The 21997-nt window shown below is 38.4% G+C and overlaps 1 protein-coding gene across 3 annotated transcripts in view; it reads left to right on the forward strand.

Moving 5' to 3' along the window:
* The window catches only part of PTPRG (protein tyrosine phosphatase receptor type G), a 745294-nt gene that overhangs the window by 692044 nt on the left and 31253 nt on the right, over positions 1 to 21997 (forward strand). For all 3 annotated transcript variants that reach the window (XM_005547516.5, XM_005547515.5, XM_045384827.3), the window contains 2 exons: positions 10225 to 10316; positions 18211 to 18307. In XM_005547516.5, the coding sequence (XP_005547573.3) occupies positions 10225 to 10316; positions 18211 to 18307 (189 nt within the window). The remainder of the gene's footprint in view (positions 1 to 10224; positions 10317 to 18210; positions 18308 to 21997) is intronic.

The following is a 21997-nucleotide window of genomic DNA, read 5'->3' on the forward strand; positions in this document are numbered from 1 at the left end:
AGAAGGTCTCTGATTAAGTTCCTGTTGGATCCTTTTGTGGCTGCTAAACTAATTCCCATAAAGATGGGATAAGTTTTGTGTTACTGTGTGTTCTCCACTAACCCTGCCCCTTTATCCTTGCTGAAGGAAACTACTTTTCCTTTGAGAGTAGAGAAGGCAGACAGCAATCATCAGTCTTCATCAGCATGAAATAGTTTCATTGAATCTACTGGATTTGCACAATAGTATGCATATACTTTTTCCTCTTGCTTTACCTACAGTATGTGTTGACCACTGGAAAATTCATGGCAGTCTTTCTCCCCTCTGACCTGATTTGTCTGACAGACTCAGTTGTTTCATAGCTGTGTAATTGAAACCCATTTTTAATGAGTTAAATGGTGAAATACTTACTGGGCTGCTTTTCCATTTCTATTTTCTTTTACCACTGGATTAGGAACCAGAAAACCTAGGTCCACCCTGAAATCTTTGTTCAGTGCCTTAACCTCTCTGAGCCTTAGTTTCCAGAATCCGTAAATTAAATAGGATGCCTGTTCTCCTTGCCTTTTGAGGTAACTGTTAAGACCACAGTAGATGATATGTGTAAAAGCACTTTGGAAACCATACATTAAGCCAGAAGTGTAAGCTGTTGCAACTTTCCTTCCCAAATCATGGTACTCCTAATCCCAGCAGTCATGGAGAGAGAGCATTTGCATGACTCTCATGTTAAAATTGTGTCCCTAACACCGAACTACATCCACTAGGTGTGCTCCACCTTGAATCACTCTTCTTTGATATAGGCTTTAGAACTTTTAATTCACTAGGATCCTCTGAATATGCCTTGCCACACCTTTGAGTAGGTGTCTTAGACCAGAAATTGCTTTTGAATGTTTTCTGTTTCATTCCCATTACCTATTTAATTAAGAAGTTAAATACTCCACTTACATTTTAAATGTAAGGCAGTGTGATGTTAAAGGGCTTACCTAGTGAAATGATGAGGGAGGCTAATCTGCTTTCTCAGGTCTTCATAGCTAACATAGCCTTACTAGGAGCATGCCTAAACAAATGAACTTACTTCACCCTTAATTGAGAGTTACCCTAAATGACCTTTCCTTAAAGAGCTTTCAGCTTGATCATAATCTCTTAGCTTGGTAAATAAAACCGCACAGTCCTATTTAATAGTTACATTTGGAAAATATTTTAATTCACAAAGCACTTTTTAAACAACTCATTGTTCTATTCTTTAGGATTTCTTCCAGTTACAGCAGTACAACTGTGTCTCATATAAGAAAAACACAATTCGGCCGGGCGCGGTGGCTCAAGCCTGTAATCCCAGCACTTTGGGAGGCCGAGACGGGCGGATCACGAGGTCAGGAGATCGAGACCATCCTGGCTAACCTGGTGAAACCCCGTCTCTACTAAAAAATACAAAAAAAAACTAGCCGGGCGAGGTGGCGGGCGCCTGTAGTCCCAACTCGGGAGGCTGAGGCAGGAGAATGGCGTGAACCCGGGAGGCGGAGCTTGCAGTGAGCTGAGATCCGGCCACTGCACTCCAGCCTGGGCGACAGAGCGAGACTCTGTCTCAAAAAAAAAAAAAAGAAAAACACAATTCAATTTTTAACAAATTTGTGAGTTACTTTCACTCTACTAAAGCTTTTATCACAACTTTTCTTTAATGGAAGCCTCCATGGAATCATTTTAAATGATTTATCTTAGAAATTATCTAATTGTTCTTATTTCTAAAAATAATGAGACTTATAGAGCTCCTATGAAGTATTTATTCTACCCAATCAATCTCAGTTGTATTTTATCCCTGCTCAAAACCTAAATAACAATAATACTGGGCCTCATATCTGTCAAATTATTTTACCACTTGGGCTCTTCACACTCTATAATTGATTTTTTTTAAAAGATATTTGCAGACAACAGACATAACGAGTAAACTGAATCATTATACTAGCTAAAAATATGTGCAACAGGGTGAAGTTGAAAATTTAAGTACCAAGCTGTTGTAAAAATAGAGCTCCAGGGTCGTCACTGCGGAATATGCAATACACTGTGTTCCCAGAGCCAATTTTAGTTAGCCTCCTAAAAAATCATTATCTAATAATTATTGAGCATTTACCAACAAAGTATATTATGTTTATTTTCACTACAGTCCTATAGAGACAGGTACAGGTTGATGCCCCCATTTTCTGGATGAAGAAACTGAGGTTCAGAGACATTTTTTTAATTGTCCAAGGTTACAGAGCTAAGCAGTGGAGCTAACACTGGAATTATCTCTGTGACTTCAAAGCACAGATGCTTATAAATGGCTCTGCCACCTCTTGGCATACGACTGTGACAGTTTTGATATCTCAAGACTTCAGACTCCTCATTCGGATATTGCTTCATTAAGTCCAGGCATTTTCAAATATATGTGAATATTCTCTTTAGTTTTTTGTGAGTTCTTGATCATTAACTTCTCTCACTAGCACTGACCATTTGGTTTTCCATTAGATTCTCTTTCATCCTCCTGGAGGGAAATTCATAATTCTTGGGTTGACATTTTCCCCATATTAAAAAATCTCCCCTCATCTCTGCTCTCTACTTATTTTTATTCTTTTCCTTCCTGAAAGACTCAACTCAGCAAAACATCCATTCCCTGCGCAAAAATAGGTCTGTATGATTTAAATGACTTAGGAAACAAGTCACAGCCATGTTGAATGTTGAACAAATTTAGACACTAACTCAGCAACTTTGGTTGATTCTGCTGTGGCTAAAATTCATAAATAAATAGCTTGTATCTTTAAATCCCAAAGCATACATGGAATCGGTAAGTTATACTAACTTTTGGAAACTATTATAAAATAAAATAGGTAAATGATTAAGGAAAGCTTTGCTAACCCTTTGATACTCATCCCTTTGAGAGAGCAGTTTATAGGAATTTTTGAAGAATTTTGAATGATCAATTTTACTAATTCTAACAGGAATTTAGGATATTCAGTGTGTTCTTCTGATTTAGTATAGCAAAGACAGTCTTTTAAGAATGAGGACATTTTTCCCCCCCTGGTCTCACCTAACACTTACGCAAAATGTGGAAATGCTAGACAGAGACTGAATACATATGGTGGCTGAGGTTAATTAGCCATGTTAGAAAAAACTCAAAATGCAAGAGTATTTATCCAGCTTGAAAGAAGTGCTTTTGAGGTTGGCTTGCAATCACTATAAAGGTAGTATCAATTCTTTTATCAGATAGATTTTGAATGGTTAGTGCCTGTTCCATGCATGACATATGGGAAAAGCAGGAGCAGGAGAGAGAAGTTAAACTGTGACTTCTGCAGGAGAATGAAAGGGGCTCAGACTCAATATATTTCACTGAGGGTTTTTCAAAAGAAAATGTTCCCTGGTTACTGGTTTCCCATTGTTTTGGTGTGAGGATAAAGCATAACTGAATGCAGTAACCCAGCTGTCAGTCCCCTCATATGCTTTCCATCTTCTAAAATACTGAAGTGGTCACAAAATGCTGTCTTTAAGATCCATAATATTCTTAACACTGACAAGTACTTATAAAAATCTAGTGACTCAGGAATATTCTTTTGAAAAAAACGAATAATATCGCAGTTATTAATGAAGCATTCACTACATTATATTATTCTTTTAGACTTTCATTACATATAAACTTTAAAAAATCAGAACTTAGCTCATGAAATTAACCTGTTACAGAGCATATTGAAAGGGCTTTTCTAAATATGCGCACTGTCAGACACAAATGTCCTTACAAATGCTTTTCTCTGGAAATTAGAATATCTAACTTTCTAATAAGAGCATTACAAAACAAAATGTTGCTGCTAACCAGTAGCTTAGAAATTCAGAAATGATTCATGCCTTTCCAGCAGTTAAAATACATCTTAATAATTTGAAGGTCACTGGCTTCAGCAGGGTGCCAGAATATAAAGGGGTTTTAAACATGCAGTTTAAAACCCTTGGGATTAAACCAACCTTGTTGGCATATTTTATTTATACAGAGATTATCTCCAAAGGAGATTCATTGGTCTTTTGACTATAATGAAGCCCTTTCTTTATTGACTGCATTGTGTCATAAATGAAAAGAGATTTCTTTTTATGGCAGGAAATAAAATGTTCCAACCTCCACAACACTCCATGCATCCTAAGATTGTGATTTAGACAAAAATCTTTTTGTTGTGTCCTAACTCAGGAAATCTTGATAATGTCCTTTTATTTCATATTTGCTTTATCTCCCTAAGTTGACACAAAGGTATTACCAAACACCGTGAAAGGCCTGAACTTGGCCTCTGAGAGACTGAGAGGGCATACAGGAGGGGCAGGGGGCTGAATTCCTGAAAATGAGGTCTATCCACTAGAGGTATGGTTAACACTACCTGATAACAGTCCAGTTGTTGGAGCAGGGTGAAGGGAAGAGGGTGGGTAAGGTCTGAGCTGCACTGATTTGAGCCAAGTACTATGCTAGGGCTCTGTATGTGTTCTCTGCCCATGGAGATTTGGTTGCAATTCAGGATAGGGTTGAGAGATCTGCCAAGGGTTAAATGAACTTTACAGGGATTGCTCATAGAGTGGGTGACTTAAGGACCTCTGGAATCTTAATGGTATTTATATAAATACCCACACACTTCCAGAGTAAGCAAGAAGGGATATTTTATTAAATAGACCTTAAGTCAATCAACTGCAGCAGCTAAGCATCTTTTCAGGAAGGTAAATGCCATAACACTTTATCTACCTGGCATCATCAAGGTGACCAGTCTACCAGTGTGAATTTTCCAGGTAACTGAAGCTTACCCTCAAAGCCAAAGAATATCATTTCAATACTTTTTGTTGAAAAGTTTCTTTTAAATGTAAGCTCTAGGGAGGTAATATAATAAGGAAGAACCCAGGCTTTGGAGTCAGCCTGGCCCTATTACTTGATAATGACAGTAGCCTTGGGCAAGCTCCTTGGTCTCTTTTAGCCAGTTTCCTCACCTAGAAAATTAGAGTAATCGGCCGGGCGCGGTGGCTTACGCCTGTAATCCCAACACTTTGGGAGGCGGAGGCCGGCGGATCACAAGGTTGGAAGATCGAGGCCACAGTGAAACCCTGTCTCTACTAAAACTACAAAAAAAAAAAAATTAGCCAGTCGCGGTGGCGGGTGCCTGTAGTCCCAGCTACTCGGGAGGCTGAGGCAGGAGAATGGCGTGAACCCAGGAGGCAGAGCTTGCAATGAGCCACGATCGCACCACTGCACTCCAGCCTGAGCGACAGAGCTAGACTCCGTCTCAAAAAAAAAAAAGAAAATTAGAGTAATCACAGCCCCTAGAACATAGGGTTGTGCATGTAAAGCAAGTAGCACCTAACAATAAATCATAGATATGAAATGTTTACTAAATGCCAGGCACTCTTATAAGTACTTGTGTTACCTTGTTTACTTTTCATAATAATCTATGAATTAAGTACTGTTATTCCCATTTTACAGATGAGGAAAGGGAATCAGAGAAGTGGAGTCTTGCAGTCTGGCTCTGGCTTTTCCACTCATACCATTGCCTCTGGTTTCCTGATTGACAGGAAGCATCCCATCACTGGTGGCTGATAAGAATTACAGATACTCAGTTTTACTGAGTTACATGCTAATGGTCTTACCAGGAGCAGTGTACTCAGGCTGGGCCCTCTGTGCGGCTCCTCCCTATGGTGTATGTTCAGGGACAGCTTTGGCTGCTGCTTTTTCCTTTCTAACATCAAATAAAAAAACTATGGGCAAGAAAGCTAATTGTTTCTCTTTTTATTGATCTGTTATTCCTTAAGATTAAGAGAAAGCAAATTTAGCATATATGAGTAGGTTAGAGGCATAAAGTATTGGTGATTTCCCTCTAACAGTTCTGAAGATAGATGCAAGTACAGCAGATACATAACTGTAGATTTTGGAAACAGCTTTATGTTTGAATGCATTGTTCTTTATTGCCTACAGTGCTGCATTTGAGGTCAGCGTTATCTCAGCTTTCGTGTTTTCTTCTCAGTAGAAGTTGCCCTCATCAGTTCACTCTCTTCTGAGGCTCTGCTTTTGGTACCTACAGACCTAATTTCAAGCTTCATCAAAAGTACATAAGAAGGTTTTGTTGTGAATTTAACAAAATAAAAGACCAGTTATGTACATAATTTAATTCTAACCACCAAAAGCTAAAATCTGGGAACTTAAGGGTAAATAATATTTAATAACAATAAGCCCACCTCTTCAGGTACTGATTCTCTATGTCAGTCATTTTATAATTGAGTGATTTAGTGATAATGGTAGTGGTCCCACTTTTGCCTAGTTTAAACCTTTGGTATCTTAAAATTTTGTAAGTACAAATAGCAGCTGAGTACAGTGGTTCATGCCTATAATCTCAGTGCTTTGGGAGGCAGAGGCAGAAGGATCACTCGAGCCCAAGAGTTTGAGACTAGCCTGGGGAACATAGCGAGACCTCATCTCTACAAAAAATATAAGCCAGGTGTGGTGGCATGGGCCTGTGGTCTTAGCTACTCAGGAGGCTGAGGTGGAAGGATTGCTTGAGGCTAGGAGTTCAAGACCAGCCTGGACAATACAGCAAGACTCCATCTCTTTAAATTAGCCAGGCATGGTGGGATGGAACTATACCTAGCTACTTAGGAGGCTGGGGTGAGAGGATTACTTGAGCTCAGGAGTTTGAGGCTCAATTGTGAGCTACAATTGAGCAACTGCACTCCAGCCAGCCTGGGTGACAGAGTGAGACCATGTCTACAAAAAAAAAAAAAAAAAAAAATTAACACAAAATTATCAAGTGATATTTACCAGATTAACCAAGATACTAAGAATTAAAAAGTTTAATTTCTTGTTATTCCTTGAACTTGTAGTGCTTTGAGAATGAAGACAAATAGTATATTACAGTACACAGGAATACAGTCTTTGGGTTCAGTGGACCTGGGTTCAAATCTTAACTCTGCCACTTAACTGAGTCTTTGGACAAGTTGCCTCGGTTTCCTTATGTGTACTGTGAGAATAATCACGTTCCCTTCATCTGGTTCTTACAGAGATAAATGTGTGAAAAACATTTAGCACAGTCCCTGGTAACCAGTAAGGGCTTAATAAATAGTGGTTTTCCTGTCATTCTACCAACTTTATCATTATCCTGCTTTTATTATACCATAATAATCTCCCATTTAATCTTTAGTCACTGAAAACATCTTCACTTTGATTCCAGCCGCTTTTTTCCTTTATGCTTCTCCCACCACTACCACTACCTTAGTGACATTTATTCTCACTGAAGTCATCAAACCCATCCTTTTAATGGCACTTGTAGTCTTTACCACATAATTACACTGTTCTTGCGCTCCCTTGTGTTCATCTCTTCACCAGCACAAATGTCCTTGAGCAGAAACCATCTCTCTAATATCTGGCTGAGTACTAGGTGCTCAGAAACGGCTTCATCCAGGGGTTTCCCATTCTCTGAGCCAGAGCAGTTTTATCTAGGGTCTGCAGCCAGCTTCTGCCATTCTAAACTTTTTTCAAGTGCAAGATGCATATGAAAAGAGTACCCATTTCTTGGCGTACATGTTAATACATATAAAGTACACAGAAAGTGCCTGGCCTAGTTAGTGCTGCTAATATTCTCTGCAATCTTTAATGAAACTCAAGACATTTAGGTGGAGATAACATGTTTTGGATGAATGTCTTCTTAAAACACACAGGGCCTTTCCAGATAAAAATTGAGCAGATTAGGCCTCTGATGCTGTCCTAATTGCTTGGCCTTCTGCTAGTTACATTGATTTTATAATCATCTGGCTCATGTTGAGAGAATGTAATAGAAAAATTATGACAGGAGAATGATTAGAATAATTAGTCATAGCCTTATATTCATCTCAATATAAAGAACAGAGATTTATGACTCCTCAGCGATTTATCTTGATTGCAGGGCAAATGCTGTATTATCTGGGTAGCTGACAGTGGTCAGTACGGCATGCATCTGTATGTATATCCGCCTGTCTGGTACTTTTGTGACATTACTGGTGGTGCCTGGAAACCCAGAGGGTGTGGTTAGGCATCCTTGGATAAAGATGCAAATTGGAGAGACTAGTGAGTCATATATTTCCATGATTATCATACTGAGCTCTGCTGGATTTTTGCTGCTTCTAGCCACAGTGGCAGCAGGCATACTGATTTCTGGCCATGTGTGTGTGACATTAGCTTGGATATTACAGTTGAGCACTTTGCAGGAAAAAACAATAAGCAGTTAACCTGAAAGCATTTCTTTTAATGATGTGAGGTGGGCTATGCCTTTAAAATGCTGTGGTTTTTACCTTACAGAGTAAAACAGTTATAAAGCTGACATATTTTTTCTTATTTTGAACTAGAGTCCGTGTTCTTAATCACAGCACTGTAAGTTCTCGGGAATCTAAAATTCTAAACTATCATTATCGTATAAATGTTGCCTTCGACCTATTACTCTACTAAATATGTCACTCTGCCCTTGAAAACAGTGTTGTATCTGTCATTTCTAAGTAAATGAAAGTCCTATATACTAGAGTGATTCTGTGGTTAGGTTGTGTCCCATCTCACCCATTTTGCCTCTTGTTTGAAAATGAGTTTATTCTTGGGCTAATCATTTAGAGACTCTCCAGCTTTGTACATAGTAACCCTTTTGTCAACTTGAGATCATTTTCATTGCCACTGATCATTATTGTAGAATTTGCTTACTTCTAAACATTTTAAATGAAGTGATCAGATAATTTTGGAAATTTTTCTTGAACTGTGCATTCTGCTAAATATTCTGGAGAAACATTTTGGCTCCGCTTACTCTGTTAATGCTGGTTACATCATGAGAGCTATAGATTTGTTGGGCATGCAAAATGATTGCATATTCATGAACATCTTCAATTCTGAAATATTTGTAAATAACTTGGCAATTTTTTTCATAAGGTTGCCTATTAACACGATTAGGACTTTAATTGTTCACACAGAAAGAATTTGTACTTACAGAGCACCACCTATTTGATAAGTAACATTTCTATGCTAAGCAACTTGGATTATGAACATATAAGTCACCTTCCTAAAACAAAGTATAAGAGATGCTATTTTCCGCTTAAGAATGATTCAAGTTTGAAAATGTCAATAGATGCAAAAAGCCACCCTAGAGCTTTGCTCTCTCGAAAGAAAGAAGAGAAGGAATGACATAGTCAATGTTAACTGTCACCAGATGAAGAGAAATCAGATTGTCAGGCCTGGATCTATAAAATTCTTGCCAAAGTAGGACCTCATTTACACATACAGATCTTCATACCCTTTGCTAAGAAAAGCATCTGTGGCAGTTTAGATGTTTGTGCGTTTGCCAAAGATCTTTCACTCTGAATAAAGTAAATGTCATGTCTGTTGTTTATCTCAAATTCAGCAGAGTATTTTTAAAAGGAAATATTTGTGGGGGAGGGTCGAGGGAGAAGGGAAGAAGGAGGTTGAGGAGCTCCAGTTAGCTGGGTGTGGCTATTTTATAGCAGTACTCAAGTATCATGATAAATAAGCTTAAAACATACTTTGGGTTTATGAACTGAAAGTCTCCTTTTGAAGTGACAACACAAAATAAATGGGAATGTGGAGTCTTCCTGAATCTATACCTAGTCTGTCAACACCAAAAAAATCCAGTTAATTCAGTCAAACTGATTATTTGGCATCATGTAGACACAGCTGTCTTGAGCTAAAATTTTGAACACTTAAAGATAGATGGCATTGTACCCAGAGCCAGCTGGTACAATGGCATCTATCTATAATTGTGTATAAATGATTGCTTAAAAGTTAAAAGATTGGAAATAGAACTTAATCGCTCAAAGTTCAAGCTGGACCCCATTGAACAGCAATAAAAAAAAAACAAACAAACAACAAACAAAGAAAACCCCTGGTGTGATAAAATTTCTTGGCAAATGGGTACCCTTGATAAATTCACACTTCGGGTTAAGAGTATGCTGTGGTAATTTAACTATGTAAATTGCCTTGAATATAAAAAGTAAAGGGAATTCTCTATGTACCTTTTTTTTAAAAACCGTATTTAACCTGGCTTGTCAGCATTTGAAGTCATAATGAGATCCTAATGTAAAATAAATCCTGAGACTTTTCTTCAGGACATCTATTTTGTGTGATACAATTATTTTGCGCTTTGCAGAAATCAACTATTTGTCTTAAGGATGCTTTGCTTTATCAGTGTAATTTGTTTTATGGAAGTATTCTATGTAATTTTGAATATTATTTTATTCCCCCAGATGACATGGAAGCCATTCCTGTCAAACAGTTTGTCAAACACATCGGTGAGCTCTATTCTAATAACCAGCATGGGTTCTCCGAGGATTTTGAGGTATGTTTCATAGCTGGAAGTTAACTTCCAGAAACTTAACTCTTACTTTACGCAGATTTTTGTAAGCTTGAACTGAATTCATTCCAAGCATAACAAAACAATAACTGTGGAAAGTGGAGTTTTTTCTTTTCATCTATAATTTTAATAGGCATTCTTTTCCAAATAAAATTTAGGTGAAAGGGGAGTTGATTGTACCTGTCCTGAACATGCACTTCTACAAAGAACTAACTTAGTGATAGAAAAGCAAACTGGTAGGGATTGCTTTCCAGGTTCTTGCTTCATCTAATTCTAACTGGGAACAGCAATCATAATACAAGGCTCCCTAATTCCGCGTCTTTTCTGCAATGCACATGGTGTAGTGAAGATAGCAGGTTTGGTGTCTGAGAAACTGGATGCTGGATTCATCAGTAGTGAGCTTCATAATCCTCGGGCCAATCACCTCATCTCGGGTTCCCAGTTTTCCCATTTTTAAAAAATGGCACCAATGTCACCTACATTGTAAAGTCGTTGGAGAAAATAAATGATTAACATCTTTGAAAGTGCTGAGTTGATTGTTAAGAACCATGCAAAGGTTGACTGTTGTTGTTTTCATGATTATTAATCCTTGGAGAGAAGACTTGGGTTAACACAGCCTTCTGATTTTAAGAACTGGTGTGTAGGAAACAAGGTAGAGAGAGGCATGTACCACCCTGCCAACTCTGGGTTCTGTGCCAGTTCAGCAGTGACAGGGTGTCAATGAGGAGCTATTAAACAGACTGCCCTTTTCTTCACTGAGGCGCTTAACTAAGGCACATCTCTGGCAGCAAGAGTTGTGTCGAGGAGGCCAAGTTTTCATGGCAGCTCAGCTGTCTTCTAGCTTTGTGGGTAAGTCGGTTCCTTTCTCTGTCTCATTTCTACTTTAAAATGGAAATAATGATGATGATGCTAACCTACCCATCTCTTTCAACAAAATTGGTTGCAGGGCAAAATGAAGTAATGGAAGGTAAGCACTTTAAGATCATCTAGGAATCATACAGCTGGAAGGTGCAGTTACCTTGAATGAACAATGAGAAATAAAAACAGGATGAAAAGCCACTGTCTATGCAAATTTGGAATCCCAAAAGGCTATCATAAAGGCAATTATATTGATGACTTGTTTTAAATTAAGTCTTTCTCTTAGTTTTTAGTTTTTGTTGTTTTGAGCAGAATGAAAACAAAGGTGGTAGAAAGAACCTCTGCTTTATTCTGTGAAGTCATATGTTTTATGGAACCAACAAAAGCATGTTAAGTATTTAATGCCATTAGACGCTTACTAAAAAAGGTGCCTATTCAACTACAAAGAACATGGTTTAAGTCAAACATTTTGTATTCATGAGGACAGCAAATGTGTGTGGTGTTAAAGTGATTTAGTTCAATTGACTGTTGGCTGGATGACTGAGCAAGAATATTGAGGCATTTAACAATGTTGATGGTATTCAGGACAAACATTTATCCTCTAGAGAGCCGAATTTGATCAGGATGATCAAATGCAACTCCAGTTTCTCAATTATTTATGATTTGAGACCCCAGTGCTATTCATCACAGCTGGTTTTGACACCATTTAATTATTCAAAATAATCAGCTACACCTCTGTAAACTTGATCTGACTTAAAATGGGCTTTGCTGCATCAAAATCAAGCTTCCTAACAAATCCTGGGCATCTGTACCCTATTTCTGTCCTAAAAAAAATATACTGCAGCTAAAAGCTTTAATCACCTACATTGAACTTTATAGCTTAAATAGTATTAGCTGATACTTATGGGAGTGGAATGGGGAGGGCAGGCAGGAAGGTGAAATGACTGTTGTCATTTCACAATCTGTTCAGGTTTGAAAGGTTTAAAATCAGCTGTTCAGAATAGGAAGAAAATGCTTTCTTCTAAAAAGAACAGCAATGCAGCAACGTAAAGGGGAGAATAAGAAAATAGAAAAAGCTCACCAATATTACTGTAACCTTATAATTAGGTGAAAATTTGAAGTATTTTAAAAGAGTAGTATTCCTTTTGGGTAACTGCTAAAAGGGAAAACTGGTAATAGGCTACATAAGAAGCTATTATGACTATTTTATAATCAGATAGTAACAGGCTTTATAAGAAAGGATAGACAAAGATTTTGTGTAATTAAAAACAAAATTTTATTATGGTAAGAGAGTTAAGGTAATCCCAGTCTCAGATTTCCAGACCCATTTACCTGGAATAATGATAGCTAGCATTTAGTAGTTAGCACTGTGCATGGATCATTCTATTTCCTGACGTAGGTGCTATCTTATTGTCCCCATTTTACTGATGACAAAACTACCCATGAGAAAACTGAGGCTCTGGGTGGCTACATTTTGAAATGGCAGCAGCAGGGTTTAAGACCAGGGTATCCGACTTGAACTCACACGGTTCACCTTGACACCATCCAGACTCTCATTAAAGTAGTGTCCTGGGCCACAGTGGCTCACATCTGTAATCCCAATACTTTGGGAGACCAAGGCGGGAGGATCACTTGAGACCAGGAGTTCCCAACCAGCCTGGACAACACAGCAAGACTCCGTCTCTACAAAAAAAATTTTTTTTTTAATTAGCCAGGTGTGGTGATGCACAACTGTCATCCTAGCTCTTCAGAGGCTGAGGCAGGAGGATCATTTGAGCCCAGGATATTGAGGCTGCAGTGAGCTATGACTGCACCACTGCACTCCAGCCTGAGCGACAAAGCAAGACCCTGTCTCAGGAAAAAAAAACACCAAAAAGCCAGAGTAATGTCCTGTAATGAGCCAAGGTCAGAAGGAGAAATAAGCAAGCTTGCAAGTGACTAGCACTGATAGTGCCACAGTGCCTTAACAATACAAAAAGGTGGGGAGAGCAGCCAAATTACGAACCACCCCCCAACTAGGAGTATTAGCTGCCCATTACATGATCTTTATGGTCTCAAGCCTTCTAAGATAGCTAAGAGTGTGACTTATAAAAATCGTATCCAACATGCAGGCCTAAAATTAGTCTTAAAATGATGAAAAATACAATTGAAAAGTTAACAACTGGACATTAAGAGGAGCTAAAACAACCCATCTAACAGTTACTGATGATCTGCCATTCTCTGGACATAATATAAGATACAAATATGAATTAGAGTCCTTGCCCTCAAAGAGTTCAATCTGGTATTGGGGGAGGCCAGAGTGTACACAACCAAAACAGAAACAGGACAAAGCAAAATAAGTGCTATTGTACAGGCATAAAGTTCTGAAGAAGTGCAAAGGAGAAAGGCACCTATGTATTTTCATTGGAGATTTCAGCAAAAATTCTCTCCCATCATGTTTAAACATCTCGGAAGTAAAAAGTTGGTGAATAACTATCATAGTTTCAGAACTTTACTGCTTGGCGAATGAGAAAAACAATCCACTGGTAATTTTGACTCTGTCTAGAAGTGTTGCTGTAATGTAAGCCAGCTTTTTGTTCTTGTCAGATAAATTCTAGAGACCGTGAAAAGTGGCATCATACAGTATTTGCAGTCACTAGAAACAACGTCAGTCCTTTTCTTGTGATAGCGTTGGATGACACCATTCCCTTGGCTACCTGAGCTAACTTTAACCTCACTGTCCTTCCCCGGGAGTTGTTTCCCAGAGTAGTATTAAAAGATTGACAGACTCTTCCTCAGCCCCCACAAACATAATGCAGAAGGCTTCCAAAAGACCAGTGCTAGCATACTGTTTCAAAAGGAAGGCACTCCAAAGCTCCATGAGTCAGAAGAATTAACAGGCAGGGACTGGGAGAATCAGAAGTCTAAAGGAGTGCAGGATGAGGCCAAAGGTCCACAGCCCCTTGACAAGATCCTTTGGGGGACTGTCTCTATTACAGTTAACCAGTTGTGCTAAATTTAGGCTAGTTCATCTTAAATCAAAAGAACAAAGCTTTGTCCACCTGAGCCCATGCTCTGAGGGACCAGTGGCCACAATCACTTTAGGGAATGAAGGGAGATGTCCAGGGCTGCTGATGACATATAATAGGGAAGTCTCTGGTCAGAGGTGTAATGCTGCACCGACTGCTGCCTGCAAGAGGTCAGAAAATGAGCCTGTAGGCAGGGCTGTCCATTCTTTTGGCTTCCCTGGGCCACATTGTAAGAAGAAATGTCTTGGGCCACACATAAAATACACTAATGACAGCTGATGAGCTAAAAAAAATTGCAACAAACAAAACTCAATGTTTTAAGAAAGTTTACAAATTTGTGTTGGGCTGCTTTCAAAGCCATCCTGGGCCGCATGTGGCCCGTGGGCCATGGGTTGGATAAGCTTGTTGTAGAGTTAGTTTCCTGAGCCTTTTCGACAAAAATGCCAGTTTGAGTCTTAAATATCTTAAGAAAAACATTTTTAAACGGTTATGAGATCTCACACTTGTTTAAGATTTTGGTGAAGAGGGAGATAAAAGGGAGATAGCCAGATTTCATGAAAAATAATTCTTATGTTAGAGACCAGCTACAGGATAATAATGCTGTGTTATACTCTCCAAAGATGGGTTAGTTTTCTGGGGGGCAAATGCAGTCATTTTAGATGAAGATACATGGATTTGGATAGAGGAAGAGAACAGGCATTCTTACCAAGGTAAATGGCAATAAAGCAAAGAGCAGGAAATCAAATGGTCTTTTCAAAGGGTATGGAGTTAATATTGTCTGGGATTGGGAAGGGAGGGGAAGATAAGATGGGACCTTGAAAGCCTGGCTAAGGGAATGTGGAATCTCTCCACACATTTCTGAGGAAGGGAATAATAAAGTCAGCACAGCGTTCGAAGAAAATCAGTCTGGCAGCAATTTAAACCCTGAGCAGAAGAGAGTAGGGGCTGAAAGTTGCAGTGTAACCAGCACCTGTCAAAGGCCAGTTCTGTGTCTGACACTGTACATGCACTGGGTCACTCCATGACCTAAACCCATGAGTCTTCTGTAGAACAGTCTCTTTACCACAATTGTAGGCTGCCTGAACTCAGGCACTAAGAATGTTACCCCTACTTGGTCTAATATTTAGTAACCAGATCCAAATAATTTATTCTCAGCTACCTTTTTGGAACTGAGAAATCTGAAAGATTTCTAGATGTTTTATTGCATTATTTTTTTGAATTGAGCCACAGTATAGTAGGACAGTAGGTCTTTAAGTGCTCTTTAAACAGCCTCTTGCATCAATGACTCTAGGTAGGAAGTGATTTAGCCTACGTCACCTCCCTAAAATTCTCGGTATATCAAATTTTAGGGTTTGTTCAGTCTTTGATTTTTTTGCTTTATTTTAAACCTGTTTTCTGTTGGCCTTCTCCTATGCTTATGTGCCTGTAAAGATTCAAACTCTTCTGTTTGAGAATTCTAGCTTTGTTATATAAAGAGTAAAATATAAACAAGCTTAAACTATCAGAGTTCTGAATAGGTAAATTTACAATGCCTACTCCATTGGCCAGTGTCTCTTTAAAGGGTTTTTAACACCTATTAAAATCATGTTAATGTTGAAATGGCAGTTCTGATGGAGAAAAGCCACTCCAGGATCAGATGATATTATCAGCATCTAAATGAGCCAGGCAGTACTGCAAGGAATTATAGATCACATTATTATCTACATGACAAAATTAGAAGACCTCAGGCAAACCCATGGGTTCTAATAAAATCAGATTTGACAATATTTATTACAATTTTTTGTTTCTGTCATTCATATAATTGGAAAAGTGAAATAGAGGCAACAGATCAGATAAAGGGTTTTAGATAACAAAAAGTTTGATTGGCCATATTGAATGACAGCTTTAAACAATACTGACAGCTGCTCCCAAGCAGTCTTGGTCAATTGCATTATATTAGAAAAGAGGCTCCAACTTCAGTCCATAGCTAGGGTGGTCAGATCTATACAACAGGAAAAAAACATCAATAAACAAAGTAAATCTCAGACTAAGGTACTAAAAGCCACAATCTCTCAGCATAAGATAGCTGAACAACTCAACCCTGAAGAAGTACATGCCAAAGGTGTGACCTTCAAAACCTGAAAACAAAAGAATAACTTGTTTCAGCCGGGTGCGGTGGCTCAAGCCTGTAATCCCAGCACTTTGGGAGGCCAAGACGGGCGGATCACAAGGTCAGGAGATCGAGACCATCCTGGCTAACACGGTGAAACCCCGTCTCTACTAAAAAATACCAAAAAAAACTAGCCGGGTGAGGTGGCGGGCGCCTGAAGTCCCAGCTATTCGGGAGGCTGAGGCAGGAGAATAACATAAACCCGGGAGGCGGAGCTTGCAGTGAGCTGAGATCCGGCCACTGCACTCCAGCCCGGGCAACAGAGCGAGACTCCGTCTCAAAAAAAAGAAAAAAGAAAAAAAAAAAAACTTGTTTCAAATCCATTTTCAAAAGTTATCTGCCTTGAAACTCTTCAAAAGAGCACGCCTCAGGTCTTATAAGGCAGTTTCAAAAGGCAGGTCCCAATATTCTAAGTTTGGCTGGCATTGCTCATTTCTTATGTAGACTGATTTGTGATCACACTTTATTATCTCATTTTAGGGAAGAGCCAAAGGATGGCCTTAAAGCTCCTTAAACCAATGTTTTCCAAACCATAGGTTATAAAGTATGTTAGAACAGAAAATATTGGAGTTTAGTAAGAGTAGGGAATGGGTAAAAACTGTCATGAAACCCACTTTTCCCGAAAGGTGGATTGAATTAATGCCTGTGGGGCTTTTTTTTTTTTTTTTTTTTTTTTGTAAATGGACAGCTGGGAAGGACTATAATTATGGAAACTTCAATTTACAGTGTCCAACAATTGGAAAGTCATTGAATACTGTTTCTTTCAACAGATAGAAACTCTTTGCTTTTATACCTTAAATTCTTTGAGTACAGTAACTTCCTCCTTCTAGAGAAGAAGTGTACTTCTCCCTAGGCCGTACTTTGTGAAAATAAAAGACAACCCAGTTCATTGTTTTCATTATGTTTAATGTAAATACTATGGAAAACATCCATAATTGCTAGGCAACTCCTTTGTGAAAAAAAGTCTGCATGCTTCTAAACTCTGCTACATCTGTTCTGTGTAAAACATTTCTCCTGATAATGTTGTGTTACTTTGCTCAGGCTCCGTGTAGCAGCTGTGCACTGCTAATGACTTCCTTATTAGTTAGCTCCAGTACTTTCTTGGGTTTGAAGCATATAGTATAGAAAAATTTGGCTTTTCAGCAATGTTGTATTAGGCTAATAGATGATGTTTATATCCACGGCCAAGGTAGGATAATAGCATTATTTCTGCTACTGCTATTTTTCCAAAGAAGGATAACTTTTAAAATATTAGAGTTCACAAATAATTTGTCAAGACTGTATATATGAGATATAACCATTAGTTGGGGTATTATTAGGGTTATTTCACCACTGAGTCTTTAAAGTCAGTGCACCCTCACAATGATAAAATGAGGCTGTAAGGCCTCTAAGCATATTGCAAATCATGGTAGAGATTATACTTCTTAGAAATTCCCTTTCTTTCTTTAAGACTCAGGTAAATTTTTTCAACTGTCTAAAGTCTTCCTCTGTTCTGTGTTCCCATCAGAGCTTTATCAGACCTCTTTTCTGTTCATCATGGTTGACTATTTTTTTTGAATATTTTTCTCACCCATAGACTGGGTGAGAAAAATATTCAAAAAGAGATATTGTTTAACATCCCAGGGACCACGTCAAAATCGAGAATAAAGTAGATGATTGATGAAATAGTAAAGAATGAAATCTTTATACCTTCACATTCTTCATAAACTTATTATAAATATATTAATAATTATATCCAAAGTTGGGATTGGGGAGGTAATGGTGGCTGTGGCTAGGGAGTAAGTAAATACTTCATGCCTTTAAATATATATGGTGTTCCTTTGTTTCTAACCTGTGTCTATAATCTTGCTCTTTTCTTCACTAGGAAGTCCAGCGCTGTACTGCTGATATGAACATCACTGCAGAACATTCCAATCATCCAGAAAACAAGCACAAAAACAGATACATCAACATTTTAGCATGTGAGTAATAAACTTTAAACTATCTTCAACTGCAAGGAAATTAAATTTTCATGCTGGGTATAAGCTGAAAGCCAAGCAATCAGAAGCAGGATGCCAAGAAAGAATGATACTTGCAAGCTAACCTCTCATTAGCCCATCTTCAACAGTGTAGAAGTAGGGACATTTTCTTCCCCCTTAGCCTTTCATTAGGCTGTCAGAGCTCAGAGAGCTTAATAAGGTGACTGAAAGAAAATGTTTGGAGCTTCACTATTTTCACATGAAGTGATGTCATATCAGATGTTGGGAGCCAAAATTTGAATGTCACTTGGTTATATTGACATTGTCTGTAAGGGCCTAATTTTTCCCCCCCACTTAAAAGACCGTTGTGATAGTAAGGGGCCAAATATTTTAATATGAATGAAAATATTGGGAATTGAATCAAGCAAGCTGAATTTCAAAGCATTCTTTCAAAAACTACATAATTGGTTTGTACCTTAAATGATGAGCCTCCAGGCCTTTTGGTCCATGTGCTTACCCCTATCTATCACATTTCCATGGTCAGGAATATTCTGTAGGTTAGGGACTCAAACAAATGGACATTCTTCATACAGAGCCTCAAGGAATACCCTAGGAGCACAAGCTACTTCTATGGCTAGAAGACCACACGTGGGGCTTGGCTCACTGGCATATAATATATGCTTTGATACTAAGGGTAGGGGCATAGATATTTATAGTTAACATATACTATGGTAAGGACTACATTGCATAGAATTGTATATAATAGTGCATTTATATTGGACCACTTAAAACTTGAACACTACCGTATAATGTTTTCTTAAAGTTTTAGTGAAATATAATTCACATACCATATGAAATTTACCCATTTAAGGCCGGGCACAGTGGCTCGCGCCTGTTTAATCCCAGCACTTTCGGAGGCCGAGGCAGGTGGACCACTTGAGGCCAGGAGTGCAAGACCAGCCTGGCCAACATGGCAAAACCCTGTCTACAAAAAATACTAAAGTTGGCCGGGCACGGTGGCTCACGCCTGTAATCCCAGCACTTTGGGAGGCCGAGGCGGGCGGATCACGAGGTCAAGAGATCGAGACCATCCTGGCTAACACGGTGAAACCCTGTCTCTACTAAAAATACAAAAAATTAGCCAGGTGTGATGGTGGGCGCCTGTAGTCCCAGCTACTCGGGAGGCTGAGGCAGGAGAATGACGTGAACCCAGGAGGCGGAGCTTGCAGTGAGCCGAGATCATGCCACTGCACTCCAGCCTGGGCGACAGAGAGAGACTCTGGAAAAAAAAAAAATACTAAAGTTAATGCGGTGTGGTGGCATGCGCCTGTAGTCCCAGCTACTGGAGAGGCACAAGAACACAAGAATCACTTGAACCCAGGAGGTAGAGGTTGCTGTGAGCCAAGATTGTGCCACTGCACTCCAGCCTGGGGAACAGAGCAAGACCTTGTCTCAAAAAAAAGAAAAAAAATTTACCTAAAGAATACAACTCAGTGAGGTTTTAGTATATTCATTCACAGAGTTGTATGATCATCACCACAATCTAATTTTAGAACATTTTTTGCACCTCAGCAAGAAACCTGTTAGCAGGCACTCCCAATTCTTCCTTCTCTCCAGCACTTAAAAACCCTATATCTACTTTCTGTCTCTGTGGTTTTGCATATTCTGGACATTTCATATAAATAGATTCATACTATATGTGACCTTTTGTGTCTGGCTTCTTTAATTTAGCATAATGATTTCAACATTCATCCATGTCGTACCATATATCAGTACTTCATTCCCTTTTATGGCTGAATAATACTCTAACGTGTGGATATACAGGATTTTGTCTGTTCATCATTTGATGGACATTTGTTTATTTTCTGCTTCTCAGCTAGTATGAATGATACTGCTATGAACATTCATGTACAAGTCTTTATGTAGACAGATATTTTCAGTTCTTTTTTGTGTATACCTAGGAGTACAATTGCTAGATTATATGAAAATTCTATGTTTAAAATTTTGAGGAGCTATCAAACTGTTTTCCAAAGTGGCCATTCATTTTACATTCCCACCAACAATATATAAAGGGTCCAATGTTTCCACATCCTCACCAACTTTTACTGTTTAAAAAAAAAAAGAATAACAGCCTTCCTAATGGGTATGAAGTGGTATCCTATTACAGTTTTGATTTGCATCTCCCCAGTTATTAGTGATGTTGAGCATCTTTTCATGCTTATTGGTCATTTGTATAACTTGTTTGGAGAAATATCTAATCAGATCCTGTACCATTTTTTAACTGGCTTACTTTTGTCTTTCGTTGAGTTGTAAGACTTCTTTACATATTCTGGATACAGATCATTTATTGAATATACAGTTTGCAACTATTTTCTCATTCTGTGCATTGTCTTTTCACTTTCTTAATGTGAGTTACTTAAATTTGTTCCTCTTTTTCAAGATTGTTTTGGCTATTCTTTCCACAGTTGTTTCTGAATTGTACTATTGTGCTGCTTTTGTTAAATTTATTCCTAAGTATTTTATTCCATTTGATGCTAATGTAAATGAAATTGTTTACTTAGTTTTATTTTTGGATTGCTCATTGCTAGTGTATATAAATACAATTGTAGGTTGTATCCTACAACCTTGCTGAATCCATCGTTTCTAGTAGTTATTTTTGGTTGATTCCTTGAATTTCTATATACACGATGTCCTCTATAAACAAAGATAGTTTTACTTCTAAATGAAATGTTACAAAAACTCCAGCTTACTTTTGAATAGGATTGATTGTTCTACTTTTCTGAAGAAATGAACTGGTTTAAAAAGGCAGGGGCGAACAAGGAAGAAAGTCAAACCTCTTCCCAGTCTTTGGATTGACTTTGGCAGTATTTGTTGGCCAACTCACTCAATCAAGGCTCACCGCTGCTGTGACTATGAGGATTTGTCTATCCAGATATACCTCCTTTCTAACCAGAGAAATCAGGCAAGGATATATACACATCTGTGCCTTATACATACATACACACACACACACACACACACACACACACCATTCTCTCCACCACAGTATCCTTTACTTCGAATGGCAAACATTACTTACTGCCTTGGTAAAAGTATTGTGGCAGAAAAGGAGGAGAAAATCAAAGCAACTAATGTGTGATGTGCCCAAAGGTCATGGTGTTTTGCTAGAAAACCATCATCTCTGGTTAAATGTGAACTGCACTTCCACAACTTCATTTGTGATTTTACTTTCACAATTTCAAATTAGATGTAATTTTATTTTTAAACATTCAGGGAGTTAGGTTTTGGTGTTCTCTTGGCCACTCAGATTCTGGGCACATTGCCTGCCTTCATCTACCCCTATATTAATGCCTTTATATAGCTAAGAATAGCATAGAAATATAATAGAAACAAGTAAAATCAGACTGTGAATGAGCCAGACACATGATGTATGAAAAACCTTCTCTCAGATTCATCACAACTTTCAAGGTATATGTGGGTGTCACCAAATCACCTGCAAAATTGATCTATTAATGTCTTATTTGTCAGTCTAAGAAATAACAATATACAGTTAATGGCTACTAAGGCATAACAGTTTGGATCCAGATGCCTTAGGAGAAATTTTTCCTTTGGGGCCCGTTTATATCAAGCAACACCTGTTTCATGTCAACTCTAAACTGAAAGTTTGTCAGAACAACAAAAGCAGTTCACAGT

The sequence above is a fragment of the Macaca fascicularis genome, chromosome 2 (genome assembly GCF_037993035.2).
Source record: "Macaca fascicularis isolate 582-1 chromosome 2, T2T-MFA8v1.1".
NCBI lineage: Eukaryota > Metazoa > Chordata > Mammalia > Primates > Cercopithecidae > Macaca > Macaca fascicularis.